We start from the raw sequence: 19779 nt of genomic DNA, 5'->3' as shown, positions 1-19779 counted from the left end.
ACAAAACAATTTTTTTTTTAGGCCTAACGTAACTTGGAAAATGAAAAATGTAAAATATCAGATTAATGAATGATAAATATGAAATAGGTTACGTATAGGTCTTATAATTAGGACTATCGTCGAGTGACCCGTTTTTATGCTGCCCTATTTCGACGCCATTTATATTTTGCCTCATAATTGATATAAGCGGCCGCTTACGTCACAACTGTACTACGCTATAGCAAAAGGGGATTCCTCTAGTTGGTTAGGTAACAATATGTAGTAAGTAAGACACCCAAAGGTAATATTTAGCATGTTATACCTTATTTAAGAGATTTTTGTATGATTTCACTAATGCAATTTTGACCCTCACTTAACTATGTCATGTTTTCCTTGAAAAAAATCGGCTGGAAAATACCTCCCTGTCTGCTGACCTCATTACCTTATTCTCGGGTCACGTGGCAGTAAAAATTACCCAATAGTGTTGTTTTTGGCGCATTTTTTCACCCTAAAGCAACCTGTACGTGTTGTAGATTTTTTTACGGTTATTAATCGATGATTGAATGTTAATTGAAAATTAATTGGATATGTTTATCTTATTTGGATGGAATGAATTGCCATATTTTAATTAGTTGCTCCACAAAATGTATTTTTTTGTTTTTGCAGGTTCAACAAAGAAAGTAAAGATGCTATTTTCCAACCTATATTTTTCAGCAGTGGAGGTCAAACAGACTAGGGCAACCATCCAAACCACTGTAAAAATATAACAATAGCATTTACCACATATAATAATGCTTTATTTATGAAAGAATAAAAGAATAGATAAACTATTTTTCACTTGTTGATACTTTGCAGGTCTATGCTCTTGATATTGGTGAACAACGTAAGTAAAAGTATTTTGGTGTACAGTTTCCTGTAGTGTGTAATTAAATTAACCAATCAATGGCGTCGTTTTAGGGCACTCTAAATAAAAATGGCCGCTCCCGGGTGAAGTGAAAGTAGGATTGTTCATGAAAAGGAATAGCTGGAAAATAGCTTAAATTTACCCATTTCATAAAGGTTAGAGATTTTTTTTAAAGTTAAAACATTTTATACAATACAATCTTATAGTTTTTATAGACGCATACAAAACAATCCTTAAGGGCGTCGAAACTGGTCACTCAAGGATAATACTGCCTGTGCTTGCGAAATCATGTGACCCATCTCAGAAATCGAACGTAAATGTTCTTCCAAACTCGAGATTTATTTTAGGTTGCAGAAATGTATAAACAGCAAAAGTTAAATTACCTTTTTTAATTTATCTGGCAAAACACTGCAAAATATAGAAATTTACGAAAAACTTGCAGACTTCCGAGGCCTCGACTTCCTTGATGTAAGGTCACGTGACGGTTGGAAATCCCCGGTTACACGAAATACCGCAAACCACTGAAAATACCGGAAATTACTTGAAACACCGGAAACCCCTATCATTTTATTAGATATATTATTTATCTTATTTCTTGCAAAGTGTGTAACAAACAATATATCGGTGAAACCAAACTTCCATTAAATAAACGAATGAACTTACACCGCTCTGACTGGAAAACGCGAAAATTTAACAGATCACCAGTTGCTGAACATTTTTACCTTGAGGGACACAGTTTTAAAGACGTGTCCCTCTGTTGTATTGAACATAACACAAAGTGGTCAGATATAACACGGAAATCACGCGAGACATACTGGATTCGCCGACTGAATACGCTAGAGCCATCAGGAATCAATAAAGGAGACTATGTGGTATGTGTGTATATATTCTCTCATTTCTATCAATTTATATGCACACTTGTATCTTAAGTGATCCCACGCAGGGGAAAGTATAACTGTATTGAATTTAAGTATCTCCCTTTATATATACTTTATCTGTCTAAATTCATTGTATCCTACGGATCTACTTGATCTTACGTGATCCAGTTGACTTTCGGAAATGGTAGATATATAGTTCTCTGGTCCCAATCAGTGAAGAAGACAATAAAAATGTAATCGTTGATTTGTGAGATATGATAACAGAGAGCAAACTCTATATATGTGAATGTTGAGCTTGTTCCAATGTGTAGTGCAGTTTGTGACTGTATATAAAGCTGTTCTGAAATCATCATTTTTTGTGATGGTGGATGAGCAGTGGCTATGCTTTCATGACTGTTCTGCTAGGCGCTGTGCCGTAATTGGACTGGCATATCGATGTGGTGGTATGTGTGTATATATTCTCTCATTTCTATCAATTTATCTGCACACTTGTATCTTAAGTGATCCCACGCAGGGGAAAGTATAACTGTATTGAATTTAATTATCTCCCTTTATATATACTTTATCTGTCTAAATTCATTGTATCCTACGGATCTACTTGATCTTACGTGATCCAGTCGACTTTCGCAAATAGATATATAGTTCTCTGGTCCCAATCAGTGAAGAAGACAATAAAAATGTCATCGTTGATTTGTGAGATACATGATAACAGAGAACAAACTCTATATATGTGAATGTTGAGCTTGTTTCAATGTGTAGTGCAGTTTGTGACTGTATATAAAGTTGTTCTGAAACCATCATTTTTTGTGATGGTGGATGAGCAGTGGCTATGCTTTCATGACTGTTCTGCTAGGCGCTGTGCCGTAATTGGACTGGCATATCGATGTGGTGGTATGTGTGTATATATTCTTTCATTTCTATCAATTTATCTGCACACTTGTATCTTATATATATATATATATGTGCTTAATTAAATGCAGAAATAACTATTGATGAATTAAAAAAAGTTGTTTAAATGTTAAAACAAAATAATGAAAATCAATGAATGTTTGATAATATACTAAATGAATATCTAAAAAATGTAAACTAAAATGAGTCTGTTTTCAAATTTATTTGTTTATTGTTTAATAATATTTTGGATTCATGTATTTTCCCTGATATTTGGACTCATTTTAATCATATATTATCCCTGATATTTGGACTCATTTTAATCATATATATAAGGACGACAAATCTCATCCCAACATTTACTGTATAGAGGGATAACTATTTACCAATATACTAAATAATAGACTGAATGAATATTTGGAATGTCACAATGGTACGACATCGTATATGTTCCATTAAGATGTGAATGATTTTTATTTAATTAAGTTGTAATGAAAACTTAATTGTGCATGTGTTGACTATAGGAAGGCGTTTGATTAGTTAATCGATTTCTCATGAGCCAATGGGCGGGTCCACTCGGGTCCGAACCGCAACATATGACAGATATTATTATGTAAGAAGATAAAAATGTGATTTGTTAAAATAAACAGAAACTCCTTGAAAAAAGAGAGTTTAACCCTCGAAACGTTGGAGATAGAAAAGTTTGTTTAATAGATAATTATTATGCCCCCTTCGAAGAAGAGTGCGTATATTGTTTTGCAAATGTCTGTCTGTCGGTTTGTCTATCAGTCTGTCCGTCAGTAGACCCTATGGTTTCCACTGATTATGATGGAAACTGTTTATTAAAAACCAGTAGATGACTCCTATTGATTTTGGGCTCAAGAGGTCAAATGTCAAGGTCACAGGGGTCTTAAATGTAAGAATTGTTTCCGCTGACTATCTTGAAAACTATTTATCACAAAGTCTTGATATTTCACATAGTGATTGGGCATTACTATTAACTAGTACATGACCCCTATTGATTTTAGGGTCACAAGGTCAAAGGTCAAGTTCACAGGGGCCTTTAATGTCAGAATGGTTTCCGCTCATTCTCTCGGTTACAATTGATAACAAAGTCTTCATAGTTCACGTATTGATTGGCCATAACTAGTGAATGACCCCTATTGATTTTTTGGCATCAAGGTCAAAGGTCAAGGTCACAGCCGCCTCTAATGTCTGAATGGTTTTCGCTCATTTTCTTAGTAACTATTGATAACAAAGTCTTCATCTTTCACATATCAATTGGTCACAAATGTAGATGACCCCTATTGATTTATGGGTCACTATGGTAAAGGTCAAGGTCAAAGGGGCCTTTAATGTCAGAATGGTTTCCGCTCATTATGTTGGTTACTATTTATCACAAAGTCTCTATATTTCACATATTTATTGGTCATAACTAGTAGATGAATCCTATAGATTTTGGGATCACTAGGTCAAAGGTCAAGGTCACAGTGGTATTGAATGGTACTATGATTTCTGCTGATTATATTTTGGTTATTATTTATCAAAAAGTCTTTATGGTTCACATGTTGAGTGGTTATAACTAGTAGATGATCCATATTGGTTTTTTGGCCTCCAGGTCAGAGGTCAAGGTCACAGGGGCCATAAATGTTAAAATGCTTTCCGCTTATTATATTAGTTACTTTTCATCACAAAATCTTCATATTTCACATATTGATTTGTCATATCTAGTAGGTAAACCATATTGAATTTGGGGTCACCAGGTGAAAGGTCAAGGTCACAGGCTCTTTGAATGGTAGTATTTATTTTACCTCATTATCTTCAAAACTGGTTATCACAAAGTCCTCATATTTTACATAGTGACTGGTCATAACTAGTAGATGACCCTTATTGCTTTCGGGTCACTAGTTCAAAGGTCAAGGTCACCGGGACCTTTTAAGTGTTAGGATGGTTTCCGTTTATTATCTTGAAAACTTTTTATCACAAAGTCTTCATATTTCACTTACTGATTGGTCACAACAAGTAAGTGACTCGTTTTGATTTTAGGCTCACTAGGTCATGGTCACAGGGTTCTTGAACGGTAGTATGGTTTATGCTCATAATCTTGAAAGCTATTTATCACAGAGTTTTCATATTTCTAATATTGATTGGTTATAACTATTAGATGACCCCTATTGATTTTTGGTCACTAGTTCAAAGGTCAAGGTCACAGGGGCCTAAAATGTCAGAATGGTTTCCGCTCATTATCTTCAAAAATATCACAAAGTCATCATTATTTTTCCTTTTTTCCATATCTGAACACTTCCATGTACCTATTTATTGCGAGTTTCTATAACAATATAACCAATAATGTGAGTCAAAGGCTATAAAGCGGGGCATACATGTTGCGTTCGACATTTCTTTTTAATTAACTGTTTCCAGAATGAATTTAAGATGAGTGTTGTCAGATTATATATTTTTTATGTTTCTTAAAACATGTATGCATCTCTCACTTCATGAAGAGTGCATCAAAGTGCATAACATTCGAGTTTTCCAGATTTCAGATTTTATTATCATATTTTATTAAAAAGAAAAAACAAGAATCCCCAAAGAAAGCCCAACACGGCAAAACTGAAAACCTTGCAGGCTCGGTTTGATTGAGCCTGTTCATGGACGGTACTGCCAAGTGCAAGATACCGTCCACGCACCCTAGCACCGGCTTAAGCAGAATTCAACATTTAACATGTAACTGGTACAATTTTGAATTTTGGAACATCCGCAGATGTGTTCATATGGCGGTTATCATGGAACCTTAAATGTGACACTTAAGTGCCATACCATGAAAAGCTGCATATGGTCCCCAAGAAAAATATGCGTGTGCCCTAAACGAGAAAACAAATGTTTTTTTATTCTTTTCAAATTTAATTGTTAATTTTCTGTTTATGATTATGTCAATTAGGACTTGAGAAGAAAAACTTACAGTTGGAGAAGAGATGTAGAAACCATAATGAAGGTAAACATGTAACATTGATTGATTATTTTAAAGGACTTGGGTCTGTTGTGTACTAAACCCCCTTGTGCTTGAAGGGGTTCCCTTTAGGGATTGGGGCATCATAATTGCAGCCACCGTTTATCCCTGTGTGATTGTATAAGGAGGCTAAATTGGTTCTAATTGCTGCAATGAGTCTCTCCAGCAGGTGAAGTGGTTTCGACAGCTTCTAAAACCCTAGATTTGCCGAAATCATCTTTCATGTTTCGTCGCCATATGACCTAAAACAAAACAAACAGAATTGTGCGATAAAGTAGCTGGTTTATTTCATTAATAATATATAGAATAAAATAACATTCTGAAAGGAATGGTATTATTTTCATAAGATTCAGTATTATAAGTGTCCCTATATATATGGCTGCATAATTTATATTTTCATGTTATAAACGAAAAATAAGGGTAAATAAATTGATACAGAATAAGATTATGTCGTAGGGTTCCTCTTTCCTAATAAAGGAGGGGCTGTTTCGGCCTGTAATGGCACGGAAACAAATAAACAATTTACTAAGGATGCAAGAAGACGCAAACACAGCTACTTCGTGGCGCAAACCAATGGAAGTGTATTCAATGTGCAAAATACAAAATGCAACACGCATGTCATTTCAATAATTGAATGAATACATTACGAGTAATAAATAACAACCAAAATTACCTGTAATGGCACGGAAACAAATAAACAATTTACTAAGGATGCAAGAAGACGCAAACACAGCTACTTCGTGGCGCAAACCAATGGAAGTGTATTCAATGTGCGCATGCGTGACTTCCAATCCGGGTGAGTAAATGTTAGGAGGCCCGTCCAGAAGAAATTAGTTGTTATGAATTATATAGAATGACATTAAGTGTTACATGTTGCAATGAATGAAAAGGATGAATGAAAATGAGAAAAATATGGGGGATGAATAGGACAAATATATAGGACATATATGATATAACAAAATGACAAACGTACAGGGAATATATAACGACACAATATATAAGACATACATACAAACAATAAATTATACATGTCGGTATATTACCCTCGTGACAATTATAATTATGTTTATGTTTGTGTACCGGACTTTAGTAATCCAATATATCATTATTTGGCATGTTTGTAACAATACGGTATCGTGGCATATATAACCATGGAGTATCGTGAAATGTTTACCATGGAGTATCGTGACATGTATGTAACCATACAGTATCATGGCATATAGAACCACGGAGTATTTGTGGAATATCCAGGCATGTATGTAACATGCGGTATCAAGGCCTATATAACCACGGAGTATCATGACATCTATGTAACGGTAGAGTATCTTGGTATGTGTATCGTATAGTATCGTGGCATGTTTGTAACAATATAGTATCAAGGCATATATAACCACGAAGAATCGTGATATGTTTACCACGGAGTATCGTGGCATGTATGTAACAATACAGTATCAAGGCATATATAATCACGGTTCAGGGATATGTTTTATATTCATTATTTTTAATATGTTTTATATTCAATATAAAAATGTTGTACAAAGCTTTTATTTATTTAATAATTTTGTTGATCAGGAATCGAATTTTCTACATCTCACGTAATCGAGCCTGTAACAGACCCAACATCAACGACTAAGTATTCAACAACAGAGCAGACACGTGCGTATTTTATGAAACAACAAAATTCACATACATAGCGTTATTAGTACTTATAGTTTGTTAAAAGTGTTATTATGTCCATCCTGTCGTAAATGAATGATCAGTGAACAGATAAGAATAAAATAAATTTGCATTTTGCCATACTTGTTTTCAATTTCATATTTTACTATAAAAGGCAATTTTCTATAAATATAGTTTAGTATGCATCGGTAACATATCTCCGTTCTTTAAAAAAGTGGAAATTATGTTTGATAATGTATGTGTTATTTTATATTGTTTAAAAAATATTTACTTTTAATAATTATAATTTAATTGTCAATCACCATTATGGTAGCCAATCTTTTCGAGTATTTTGCTTATTCAACTCGAAGTTAAGTGAAAAATATGTGCCTAATGTCATTTTAATAATATTGAAACCATATCATAAAAGTTAAATTTTGCAAAAATAAATAAAAGCAAAATAACTGCTACTGTGTTTTGCGCAACATGTATTTCTTCATTTATTTAAAATAATAGCCCTTGTTTTTGGAACTTCGCTTAAATTATTAAAATATTTATGGAACACATGGACATTTTTATCTCACATTGATTTAAGAGTAAAATACAACATACTGGCATTATAGCATTATATCAATTGATTTTGAAGTAAAATACAACATACTGACATTATAGCATTATATCAATTGATTTTGAAGTAAAATACAACATACTGACATTATAGCATTATATCAATTGATTTTGAAGTCAAATACAACATACTGACATTATAGCATTATATCAATTGATTTTGAAGTTAAATACAACATACTGACATTATAGCATTATATCAATTGATTTAGAAGTAAAATACAACATAATGGCAATATAGCATTATATCAATTGATGTTGAAGTTAAATACAACATACTGACATTAAAGCATTAAATAAATTGATTTTGAAGTAAAAAACAACATACTGACATTATAGCATTATATCAATTGATTTTGAAGTTAAATACAACATACTGACATTATAGCATTATATCAATTGATTTAGAAGTTAAATACAACATACTGACATTATAGCATTAAATAAATTGATTTTGAAGTAAAATACAACATACTGACATTATAGCATTATATCAATTGATTTTGAAGTTAAATACAACATAATGACATTATAGCATTAAATAAATTGATTTAGAAGTCTAATACAACATAATGACATTATAGCATTATATAAATTGATTTAGAAGTAAAATACAACATACTGGCATTCTTGCATTATATCAATTTATTTGGAAGTAAAATACAACATACTGACATTCTTGCATTATATCAATTGATTTAGAAGTAAAATACAACATACTGACATTATAGCATTATATCAATTGATTTTGAAGTAAAATACAACATACTGGCATTATAGCATTATATCAATTGATTTTGAAGTAAAATACAACATACTGGCGTTATAGCATTATATCAATTGATTTAGAAGTCAAATACAACATACTGACATTATAGCATTATATCAATTGATTTAGACGGAAAATACACCATACTGACATTAAAGCATTATATCAATTGATTTTGAAGTAAAATACACCATACTGGCAATATAGCATTATATCAATTGATTTTGAAGTAAAATACAACATACTGACATTATAGCATTATATCAATTGATTTTGAAGTTAAATACAACATGCTGACATTATAGCATTATAGCAATTGATTTGGAAGTTAAATACAACATACTGGCATTCTTGCATTATATCAATTGATTTAGAAGTAAAATACAACATACTGGCATTCTTGCATTATATCAATTGATTTTGAAGTAAAATACAACATACTGGCGTTATAGCATTATATCAAATGATTTTGAAGTAAAATACAACATACTGACATTCTTGTATTATATCAATTGATTTTGAAGTAAAATACAAGATACTGGCATTCTTGCATTATATCAATTGATTTTGAAGTTAAATACAACATACTGACATTATAGCATTATATCAAATGATATAGAAGTAAAATTCAACATACTGGCATTATAGCATTATATCAATTGATTTTGAAGTAATATACAACACACTGGCAGTCTAGCATTATATCAATTGATTTAGAAGTAAAATACAACATACTGACATTATAGCATTATATCAATTGATTTTGAAGTTAAATACAACATACTGACATTATAGCATTATATCAATTGATTTAGAAGTCTAATACAACATACTGACATTATAGCATTATATCAATTGATTTAGAAGTAAAATACAACATACTGGCGTTATAGCATTATATCAATTGATTTAGAAATAAAATAGAACATACTGGCATTATTGCATTATATCAATTGATATAGAAGTAAAATACAACATACTGGCATTATAGCATTATATCATTTGATTTAGAAGTAAAATACAAGATACTGGTATTCTAGCATTATATCATTTGATTTAAAAGTAAAATACAATATACTGGCATTCTAGCATTATATCAATTGATTTTGAAGTAAAATACAACATACCGACATTATAGCATTATATCATTTGATTTAGAAGTAAAATACAACATACCGACATTATAGCATTATATCAATTGATTTAGAAGTAAAATACAACATACTGACATTATAGCATTATATCAATTGATTTTGAAGTAAAATACAACATACTGGCATTCTAGCATTATATCAATTGATTTAGAAGTAAAATACAACATACTGACATTATAGCATTATATCAATTGATTTAGAAGTAAAATACAACATACTGGCATTCTAGCATTATATCAATTGATTTCAACATACTGGCATTATAGCATTATATCAATTAATTTCAGCTGTTCCTAATAAACCAACATCATTTAACTATACTGATGCCCTCAGAAAATCTATTCTATTCTATGCGGCGCAAAGATCTGGAACGCAACCAGAATTTAATCCGATACCATGGCGACGGTGGTACACAGAGGAGACAGAAACGTCTGGTGGATGGTACGATGGTAAGACTGTATCCAACTTATATATAAAAAAAATACCACTGTGTTAAAAAAATGATTATATAACGTAAATACGTAAGCACAAGTCACCACCGTTCGTTAATTACATTTGGGTAATTTATACACATGTACTTTGAAATTTTACATGAATATTACGACGATTTGTTTCAAACAAACAATAACGTGAACTAAATAAAGATGTAAGTATATAAATGACCAATAGAGATATATTAAACATGAAAAAAATGACAATGATCATTTATAAAGAGATTTCTATAAACATAAATATAAATTTTACATGTATGTGATTTTAAGACGGGTCAGCAGTAAAGACGACTAAGGTGATGGCCTCGGCTGTTATAATGATTGGTTGGGGAGCTGTGAAGTTCAAGGCTGGATACGAGACAGCGGGTTTATTACACGATCTGTACGATAGTTTGAGATGGCCATTAGATTATTTTATCAAAATATGGCTACCTGATATACAGGGCTTAATACAAAAGGTTTGATTACAAGAAAATTCATTCATATTCTTATATGAGTATTGTTAAAATGTTAGTTATTAGCGCATTGATGAACTTTTTTTCAAAGTAAGTGTATTGTGTAACCTTCTGAGAACGCCTTTATGACGTCGTCACAAAGTGTTTTTTTGCGAAATATTACATGGGTCATATTTAGGTGTCTTTCTTTCGGTACCTAATTATATAATATCCAATTTGCTAGCCGATGCCAAAAACCATACTTCACAACAGAAGTAACAGAGAATGATTATTTTACTATACGTGAATAATGTCCTCAGTATTCAATATATACTTAGCGTGGCGGTGTTGGCGGTTTTCACTCCGTGCCACGGCAGTAAGCCACATTGAGTTTACCATAGTTCATTTCAGCCACCGCATCGTTCCTGGGCAGACTGTCAAGCAGTTTACCAGTCCTAGTTGCCTTATGCAAGGAAATGAAACTTCTTTACATACCAGAGCAGAGGTACAGTGCGAATGACCGGAGAAAATATTTCATTATTAATCACAACGAAAATGACCTGCACTAAGTATTATAGCCACGATTATTTATACGGACAGGTCGGTTTAGAGGCGTTTGAGCGAGGAATGTGGTCGCGCCCTGAAAGTAGATATGGAATGAACAATTATTTAGTAAACTATGCGCTTTCAAGAGGCCAAAAAGAAGGAGCTGACGTGGCCGGGGATGTGGCAACAGCACTTGTTATTGGAGCAGAAATATTCAAAGAAAATGGTATATCCTTTTTTCATTTTCAAGGACCAATTACTGATATATGTAGTCACATTACATTTACAATTTAACAAAATGAAACCCTCATAAACGCTCAAAAATGGCACCCATTGAAATTCTTTGAGGACGGCAATGGAATATGTAAAATGTCAGTCATGCCCCTTTTAACATGATGATTCCAAAGGCTGGTAAATCCGTGACAAACATATAGATCTCACTAAAAAACAAAAACTGTATCAATTTGTTCATCATTTCTTAGATATATCTCTCTAAACTCATATTTACCTCCTCAAATTAAAAGTTGTTTAAATTTGTTATGTAAATGTGTTATCATCGCAATATCATCCCAATTGATTCTTCTATAGAACATTTTGAAAAGTTCTATCGATAGTTGAGTAAAATATCAATGTTTAATTATATTTATTCTTAATCACTTTCGTAAAAGGTTAACTTTTCGTAAAATACTCATGTGAAAATATTTTGAACATACTAGTAAAATATTAACATTTCATCAGCGACTTTTTGAGTCATATCAAATTATACTTTGTGAGGTATTCTAACACGATCCGCATTTTTCCCCATTAAACATAGAAGAACCGAAAGTGTGTGTTATTATGCAATAAAATAAAAGTTTTACTTTCTTTATTTAGACATGTGACGTAATCATTATACACGTGACATTACCACTAAAATGTGACGCGCATTTATGTGTTAGTGTCGTGTTAGAATCGAAATAATATATCCAAATCGATGATTTTATTGCTTGATAACATCACTGTTTGTCGTTCGGATGCACATTATTATATCACTCGGACTACGCACTCATGATATAATTCCTCGCATCTGAGCTCTAAACAGTGCGTTATTGAGGAAAAAATCACTTTTTTTGGTTATATTTTTCTTAAATTTAATTTCATCTTGTCAAACTTTATATGGGAAATATTTTAATTAAAAAGATTTCGAACTTTTTTTAGGAAACATTTAACATTATTAATTTAAACCAAAAACAGCAAAAATAAAAATTTATTTGGGAGTTCAAATAATAATTATTTTCAAGAACTGTTATTTTTTGTTATTTTGTTTGTATTTAAAATTTAAATAAATTTGTTTCAGGAAAAAACATTAAATTTGTACGGTTTATTCTTTCTCCCCTAATTTTTTGGGCCGTAAAAAAATTCATTTAATATCTTCCCAAATTTATTGAATGTATTAATATCGATGCCAAGCACTCTTAAGTTTTTATCTTACAACAATTATCATATTTATTAAATGTTAACCTATAGCTCTTCAGCGCTTCTTATGTAAAATTCTTCCAAGTATAATTTCCAATAACCGTAAATTATACCATACCCAGACTATGGTATAATTTTCAGTTTTTCTGGGCGGAGCAATAGGTTAAAACAGTAGCGTCATGTTATTTTGATTGACAGCTCATTTTACGTCATTTCTGCTATGCAAATTTAGATCGAAGGAGTAAGTGTTTCTGGGCGGAGCTATAGGTTAAAACAGATACACCATTGGTGCGTTGGCGATTTCTGGGTTCGCGTAAATTATACCATAATATAAGTTTTTATCTTACAACAATTATCATATTTATGTCGTGAGGTCAAGGCATAAGAAAGGTCACGTGATTATGGTATAATTTACGCAAACCCAGAAATCGTCAACGCAGCAATGGTAAATCTATTGCTTATCTTTATAATTTTAGATACATCCTACTCTGACAGACTGATGGTGACAGCTAAAGATGTTTACACGTTTGCAAAGCAATTAGAGAGAACATACCAAGACTACTCTAGTGTTCACTATTCTGAGTAAGTTAACTACGCGTGAATACCTGAAAAGATGAAAAGAAAAACTTGCGACATTCATGCCTGAGTTATCGCGAAACGCTCATGTTATTTAAAACATTAGTAAGTTAACTACTAGGGTTTCTTAATCGGACAAAAATCATAATCGATCATCGAAAATAATCGAACAACCTTTTTCGATCAATCATCGATTATATAATCGAAACATTTATGATAACAAAATAAATATGTACAATGCACATATCATGCTTTAATATTTATAAGAATTCCATTAATATTCTTTATTTTGTGTAACTACCACTTAATCAACTGAAAAAAAACTAGTTACTCATGCTTATGTTCATCCTTGAGTAAAATATTTTAATCAAATAAATTCATTATATCTATGAAATTATTATGTCTCAATTCCAATAAAGGAATAAATAAGCTATGTATGGGAACAAGAGAAGTTGGTCATTAATAAAAATGCCAGGTTTTTTTAATGTCACTATATATTTATATATATTGTAACCATCTTTAGTTTAGTGTGTAGAATAATTTTATGCATATCTTCTTTGTTTGAAGTCAAAACATCATAACATGTTTATTTCATATTTACAAATAGACTGTGTTTCAAATTTGAGCATAGTATGTCTGTAAACAAGAATGCCTCACTGTCAACTATTAACCTCGTGGTCACCAGTATGCTTTCTCATTCATTTTAATGAAAATTATTGGGTAAACCAAAGCTGGCTTTAATTTAAAGTGTTGTTATAATACAGGGAGTCACTTAAGTAACAGCAAGAAGATAAATATCCGATGATCGATTATTGAACTTTGTATTCGATGATCGCTAATCGGTCCTATAAACGATCAGTTATCGATTATACTCGATCATCGTTTAATCCCTATTAACTACGCGTGAATACCTGAAAGAACTTGCGACACTCATGCCTGAGTTATCGCGAAACACGAATGTTGAAACATTAGTGTTCTATCTTTTCTGTTTATTACATAGATCTGATTTATATAGTAATCTATTTATACTTATTTATTTACTTATTTCAGTCTCGTTCACATACATTTATACAAACAAAGCATAAACTATATTACTTTTACGGATCAAACACGGCCCTCTAGAGCATCGTGGGCGAGTAAAATTCACCAATATGTCCAATATCAGATTAATGTCAAGATATACTAATTACTAACCATAGTTTTACCTTTAAACCTTTAAAGTTAAGATTTTATAACGCCGTTTAATTTTCGGCGTTTATGTATAAATTATAAAGACAAAGTTTCACAAGATTTATTAAGATTTTATGAACGCCATTAAATTTTGGCGGGTATTTATTCTTTATGAAGACAAATTTGATCAAATATTTGATAAGATTTTATTGACGCAATTTAAATTTTGGCGGGTAGGTATATTATATAATTTGATCAGTAAGTGTTGCCTATTTTGTTATCAGCTCTTCTTATCTTTTTTAAATAGATGTATTTAATATGTATATATTTATTCTAATAGGAGATGATGCATTTTCAATAACATATAAATACTGTCATAACGTTTAAATATTGAACAGTCCTGGTGAAAGTTATGCCGACGAAATGTGTGTGGCGGCTTGGTGGATGTACAGGGTCACAAAGAACAGCAGTTACTATGACGACGGTATGAAGTATAGCAGTATGATAACAGTTGATTCACTACTAGAATGGAAGACTAAGAACCATCTTTGTCATGTAATTATTTGATTATTTCTCTCTCATATTCCATGTTACTATAATATTACACTGAATTATGTGATACTGCACGTTTGTAATGTCGCTTTCCATTGGATAATCGCGATATTGATATAAACTATACTCACGGATGCTGTCATTTTTCTTAATTATGGTACATATCCCCTAAATAAAAAGAAGTTTGTTGGTTTATAAATTTTGACATGTTATGTTTTATAAAATGGTCTTTTATAGACGTTGTTTGAAATATAAGCTTAGCATTTTGACTCAGTTTACATAATTATACTAAAGGCCGAATATATAAGTCTATATAACCTGTCAAAAATCTTTTTAACTAATAAACGTGTTATACCATTTATCGACCCTTTAATTGCATAGATTTCATGTTACGTTAAGTGGAAATTTTGTTTAATTATTAATTTATAATAACATTTGATAGTTACGTATTGTCTATAGATATTAAGAGCAGTTTATGAAGAAAATGGAAATACAGACAATCTAAGAGAAGGTTTAGATTACTGGAGAAAGGATATACAGAAAACGCCACAGGGCTTGGCATGGTATAAAAAAGACCCTCTTAAGTTTGCAGGTAGGTATATTTTCTCATCTATCATTGTATTAAACGGAAAATATAAAATGTCGCTTTACCTGCTTTAAAAAGTTATTGTATATCGATTTCAGATAACTTTTCTGTTTCATTTCGTGTAAAGTAAATTCTCCCAGTACAACAGTACTCATGACTGAAGTTTCATTTTCTGACAATATCAGTTTGGAATACATATAGAGGTTTAAAGTTTTACCTGCATCATAAACCACATAAAGACCCTCGCCTGTCGTTTATTTTTATATGAATTTGTTTAACACCTTGATATTTGAATTCAGCAAATGGCGCCTTTCTTCACGTGCTTACACAAGAAGAAGTAGGTCTAGATGTACAGCCGACAGATTTTCACAAAACACAAATAGATTACATGTTGGGCAATAATGTACAGGCATTTAGTTACCAGGTTGGATATGGACCACGTTATCCTAGACGGCCTCACCATAGAGCCAGGTATAAATTGGTCTTGTTTTTTATTAATTCAACAAGTGAGTTTTGCATGATGCAATTACTACTACCTCCATCAAACCGAGCCTACAATATTTTTAATTTTGCCGTGTTGGGCTTTCTAAAGAGATTCTGTTTGGTAACAACAGTGTTTTTTTTGTGCCGTGTGGCGGCTGTGAAACCTTTTCCCGTACATTTAATCAAAGATTTTATATTTTCGGCACACACACATTTTTTCACTCGGGGACAATATACCGCTTTTCATAGAATGGCACTAACGTATCACATTGAACGTTCTATGATGACCGTCATATGAATACATCTGTGGATGTTTCATAATTATACCAGTTCATTTTAAAAGTTCAATTCTGCTTAAGCCGGTGCTTGGGATGTGAACGGTAGCATGCAATTACAACTGCCGTCCATGAACAGACTCAATCAAACCCAGCCGGTAACATTTTTAATTTTGCCGTGCTGAGCATTCTTTAGGGGGTCTGTTTTTCTCTATTTTTTAAAGCAATCTTGGAGTCGAGTGTCAAAAAACTACCAGTAAGCGTATAATAACAAAATTATAAAATACATTTTCCTTGATAAACAAGGTCGGACGCGTGCGTTATTTCATGTTTTATACAAAGCATTATTTTATTTATTAAAATTCTAAAAAGATCATAAATTACAATTGTATCATGTTTTTGTGACCTCTCTGGATTTAATTCGTATACATAATGCATGCATAGTGCGTTAACTGGAGTGCAAGTATTAGTTATCCGCACTCCAAAGCATGGCCATTGATTGGTTCACTTTTTCTATGGTTTACTTCTTGTGAAAACAGAGAAAGGGATAACGTTAGAAATATTTCATCATTGTTTACTTTTTATTGGGGTTTATATTGAGACAACAGGGAACGTGGTTTTATTTTTGCCTATGATACTGAAAGAGCATCAAAACACATTGCAATCTGATTTATACACCCCGAGTACAAATAAAATGTGTTTTATTCCCACCCTATAAAGAATACATTTTCGTTACTAAATGTGGTGTATACTTCATTCGTCCTGGAAACCCAAATATCAGGACTAACCTCATATACTAGTAATTTACCCACAAAACAACCTGATTACGAAATTTATATAAAATCTAGAAATGTGTCATCATGCCACGGATGCCCCCGAATGCAGCCAAAATTTCAGATGGTGCTTTAATTATTTTTTTTCATTTTAAGTTCAAAGCCCTTAAAACTTTTTAATGTTAACACAAACCATTTTCATACAATGTTCAAGGCACTGAATTTATTCAGTCTAAACCTTTTAAAAATAGCATATTGCATATTTGTAGCCAAAATAATGAGTGCTGAAAGTGAAAGTTCAAAATTTTTCCAACATTCAGGAAAGATAAGTTTATCTTAAATCATTGAACTACAACCAAATTCAAACTTAAACTGCTTATTCCTAAGATGTATCTATATTATTTTCGAAGTGAAAGGGACATAACTCTGCCAAAAAATCATCAAACCATGACCAAATTCCAACTTGACCTGCCCATTTCTTTGACATATCCATATGTCAAATTTAAGTTGCATATGTAACACTGTTGGGTAGATAATGAACAGAAACTGTAAATTTCATATTATTTTCAAAGTGAAAGGGACATAACTCTGCCAAAAATCATTGAACCATGACCAAATGTGAACTTGACCTGCGCATTCCTTCGACGCATCCGTATGTCAAGTTTGAGTGGAATGTGTTGTACTTTTGGGGAGATAATGAACGGAAACTGAAAATTTCATATTATTTTCAAAGTAAAAGGGGCATAACTCTGCCAACAATCATCGAACCAAGACCAAATTCGAACTTGACCTGTATTTTCTCATGGCATATCCATATGTCAAGTTTGAGTTGAATATGTTGTACCGTTGGGGAGATAATGAACGGAAACTGAAAATTTCATATTATTTTCAAAGTAAAAGGGGCATAACTCTGCCAACAATCATCGAACCAAGACCAAATTCGAACTTGACCTGTATTTTCTCATGGCATATCCATATGTCAAGTTTGAGTTGAATATGTTGTACCGTTGGGGAGATAATGAACGGAAACTGAAAATTTCATATTATTTTCAAAGTAAAGGGGGCATAACTCTGCCAAAAATCATCAAACCATGACCAAATTCGAACTTGACCTGTATTTTCTCATGACATATCCATATGTCAAGTTTGAGTTGAATGTGTTGTACTATTTGGGAGATAATGAACGGAAACTGAAATTTCATATTATTTCCAATGTAAAAGGGGCATAACTCTGCCAAAAATCATCGAACCATGACCAAATTCGAACTTGACATGTATTTTCTCATGACATATCCATATGTCAAATTTGAGTTGAATGTGTGCAACCGTTCTTAAGATAATGAACGGAAACTGATGATGACGGAATGACAGAATGACGGAAGGATGGAAGGACGGAAGGATGGAAGGACGGAAGGACGGAACAGGGTAACGCTATATGCCCCGGCCATTACATGGCGGGGGCATAAAAAAGATATCAAACTTTTTTTTCTAAAAATATTTGCGCAAATGTATCGGCATTTCCCACAAGCAGTTTAGAATAGCACATTATTCACTTGTCTACTTTCCCTTTTATTAATTATGTTTTAAAATTGTACATGATCCGGCATGGTAACGGTTATATAACTTCCACGTTATACTTTCAGCTCTTGTCCAGATTTTATGGAGTATTGTGATTGGTCTATTTATAACGTCCCAGGTAGAAATCCATTTGAACTAACAGGAGCACTTGTGAGTGGTCCAGACATTAATGACGTGTATGAAGACATCAGATCGAACTATTCTACAAACAGGGTATCAGTTGAACATAACGCAGGATTTCAGTCGGTTCTCGCATGTAAGTGTTTGCAATTGACAATCCATATTTTGACAATCTTTTGTCAATGATTAAAGATAAACAATTATCTGTTTGTTTTCTGGATTTTGTATAATTCAGGATGAACTAGACATCACGTTTATAATCAGATGAAGCCAGACTTGCCCAATTACACGAGAGTTTATACTGAAGCTTAACGAGTTACATAAGAAAAGTTTCTAAAAAAAATGCTTAAAAATCGCCCAAGTGATATCTTCAGTAATTAGACTGAAACATTAGGACATTGATGTATCATCGACATATCCAAGCTATAGCTGTCTGTTTCTAAAACATCTACCTTTATCATAAATATATATTGTTTCTCGTGTGTTAACTACATTGTATATGAAATGATCAAAGACACGATAACTAAGACCGTTACATAATTATTTTCAAAATACAGATATGGTTATGAAGGAGTCATCAACTAAAACAACATCCAACAGACTGCCGTCAACAACAACTGTTGGAGGTTTAACTTAAGGGTTTGGTTCTCTTTAAATTGCTACAATATGAAAAAAATAAACATAAATTTGTGGAAATAACAACGAATATGGCATTTGGAATACGACAATTGGACCGCTAGTTTGCGGAGTTTTAGGATTAGAAGTAAAATATAAATTTCATGATATTTGAGATGTTATGACAAATCTATGTAACACATTATTCCAATGGGCATCTGACACGGACAACAGGCAAATGTGATAAGTAAAGCAGAAAGTTT

The 19779-nt window shown here is 32.2% G+C and overlaps 2 protein-coding genes across 2 annotated transcripts in view; one reads left to right on the top strand and one right to left on the bottom strand.

Annotated features, from left to right (window-relative positions):
• Positions 1 to 1362, bottom strand: part of LOC132758874 (uncharacterized) — a 51054-nt gene extending 49692 nt beyond the window's left edge. The window contains exon 1 of the mRNA XM_060750584.1: positions 1267 to 1362. The gene's annotated coding sequence lies outside the window, so the exon portion shown is untranslated. The remainder of the gene's footprint in view (positions 1 to 1266) is intronic.
• LOC132758865 (uncharacterized) overlaps positions 1 to 19538 on the top strand; it is a 139312-nt gene extending 119774 nt beyond the window's left edge. Inside the window, exons 19-27 of the mRNA XM_060750574.1 lie at positions 10150 to 10311; positions 10624 to 10811; positions 11388 to 11559; positions 13265 to 13370; positions 14933 to 15089; positions 15546 to 15678; positions 15972 to 16143; positions 18847 to 19037; positions 19459 to 19538. Coding sequence (XP_060606557.1) covers positions 10150 to 10311; positions 10624 to 10811; positions 11388 to 11559; positions 13265 to 13370; positions 14933 to 15089; positions 15546 to 15678; positions 15972 to 16143; positions 18847 to 19037; positions 19459 to 19538 — 1361 coding nt within the window. The remainder of the gene's footprint in view (positions 1 to 10149; positions 10312 to 10623; positions 10812 to 11387; positions 11560 to 13264; positions 13371 to 14932; positions 15090 to 15545; positions 15679 to 15971; positions 16144 to 18846; positions 19038 to 19458) is intronic.
• The last annotated feature ends 241 nt before the right edge of the window (positions 19539 to 19779 follow it).

The sequence above is a fragment of the Ruditapes philippinarum genome, unplaced genomic scaffold, assembly GCF_026571515.1.
Source record: "Ruditapes philippinarum isolate M1 unplaced genomic scaffold, ASM2657151v2 ctg4807_1_1_1_1, whole genome shotgun sequence".
Lineage (NCBI taxonomy): Eukaryota > Metazoa > Mollusca > Bivalvia > Venerida > Veneridae > Ruditapes > Ruditapes philippinarum.
This window is presented reverse-complemented; position numbering and strand designations above follow the sequence as displayed.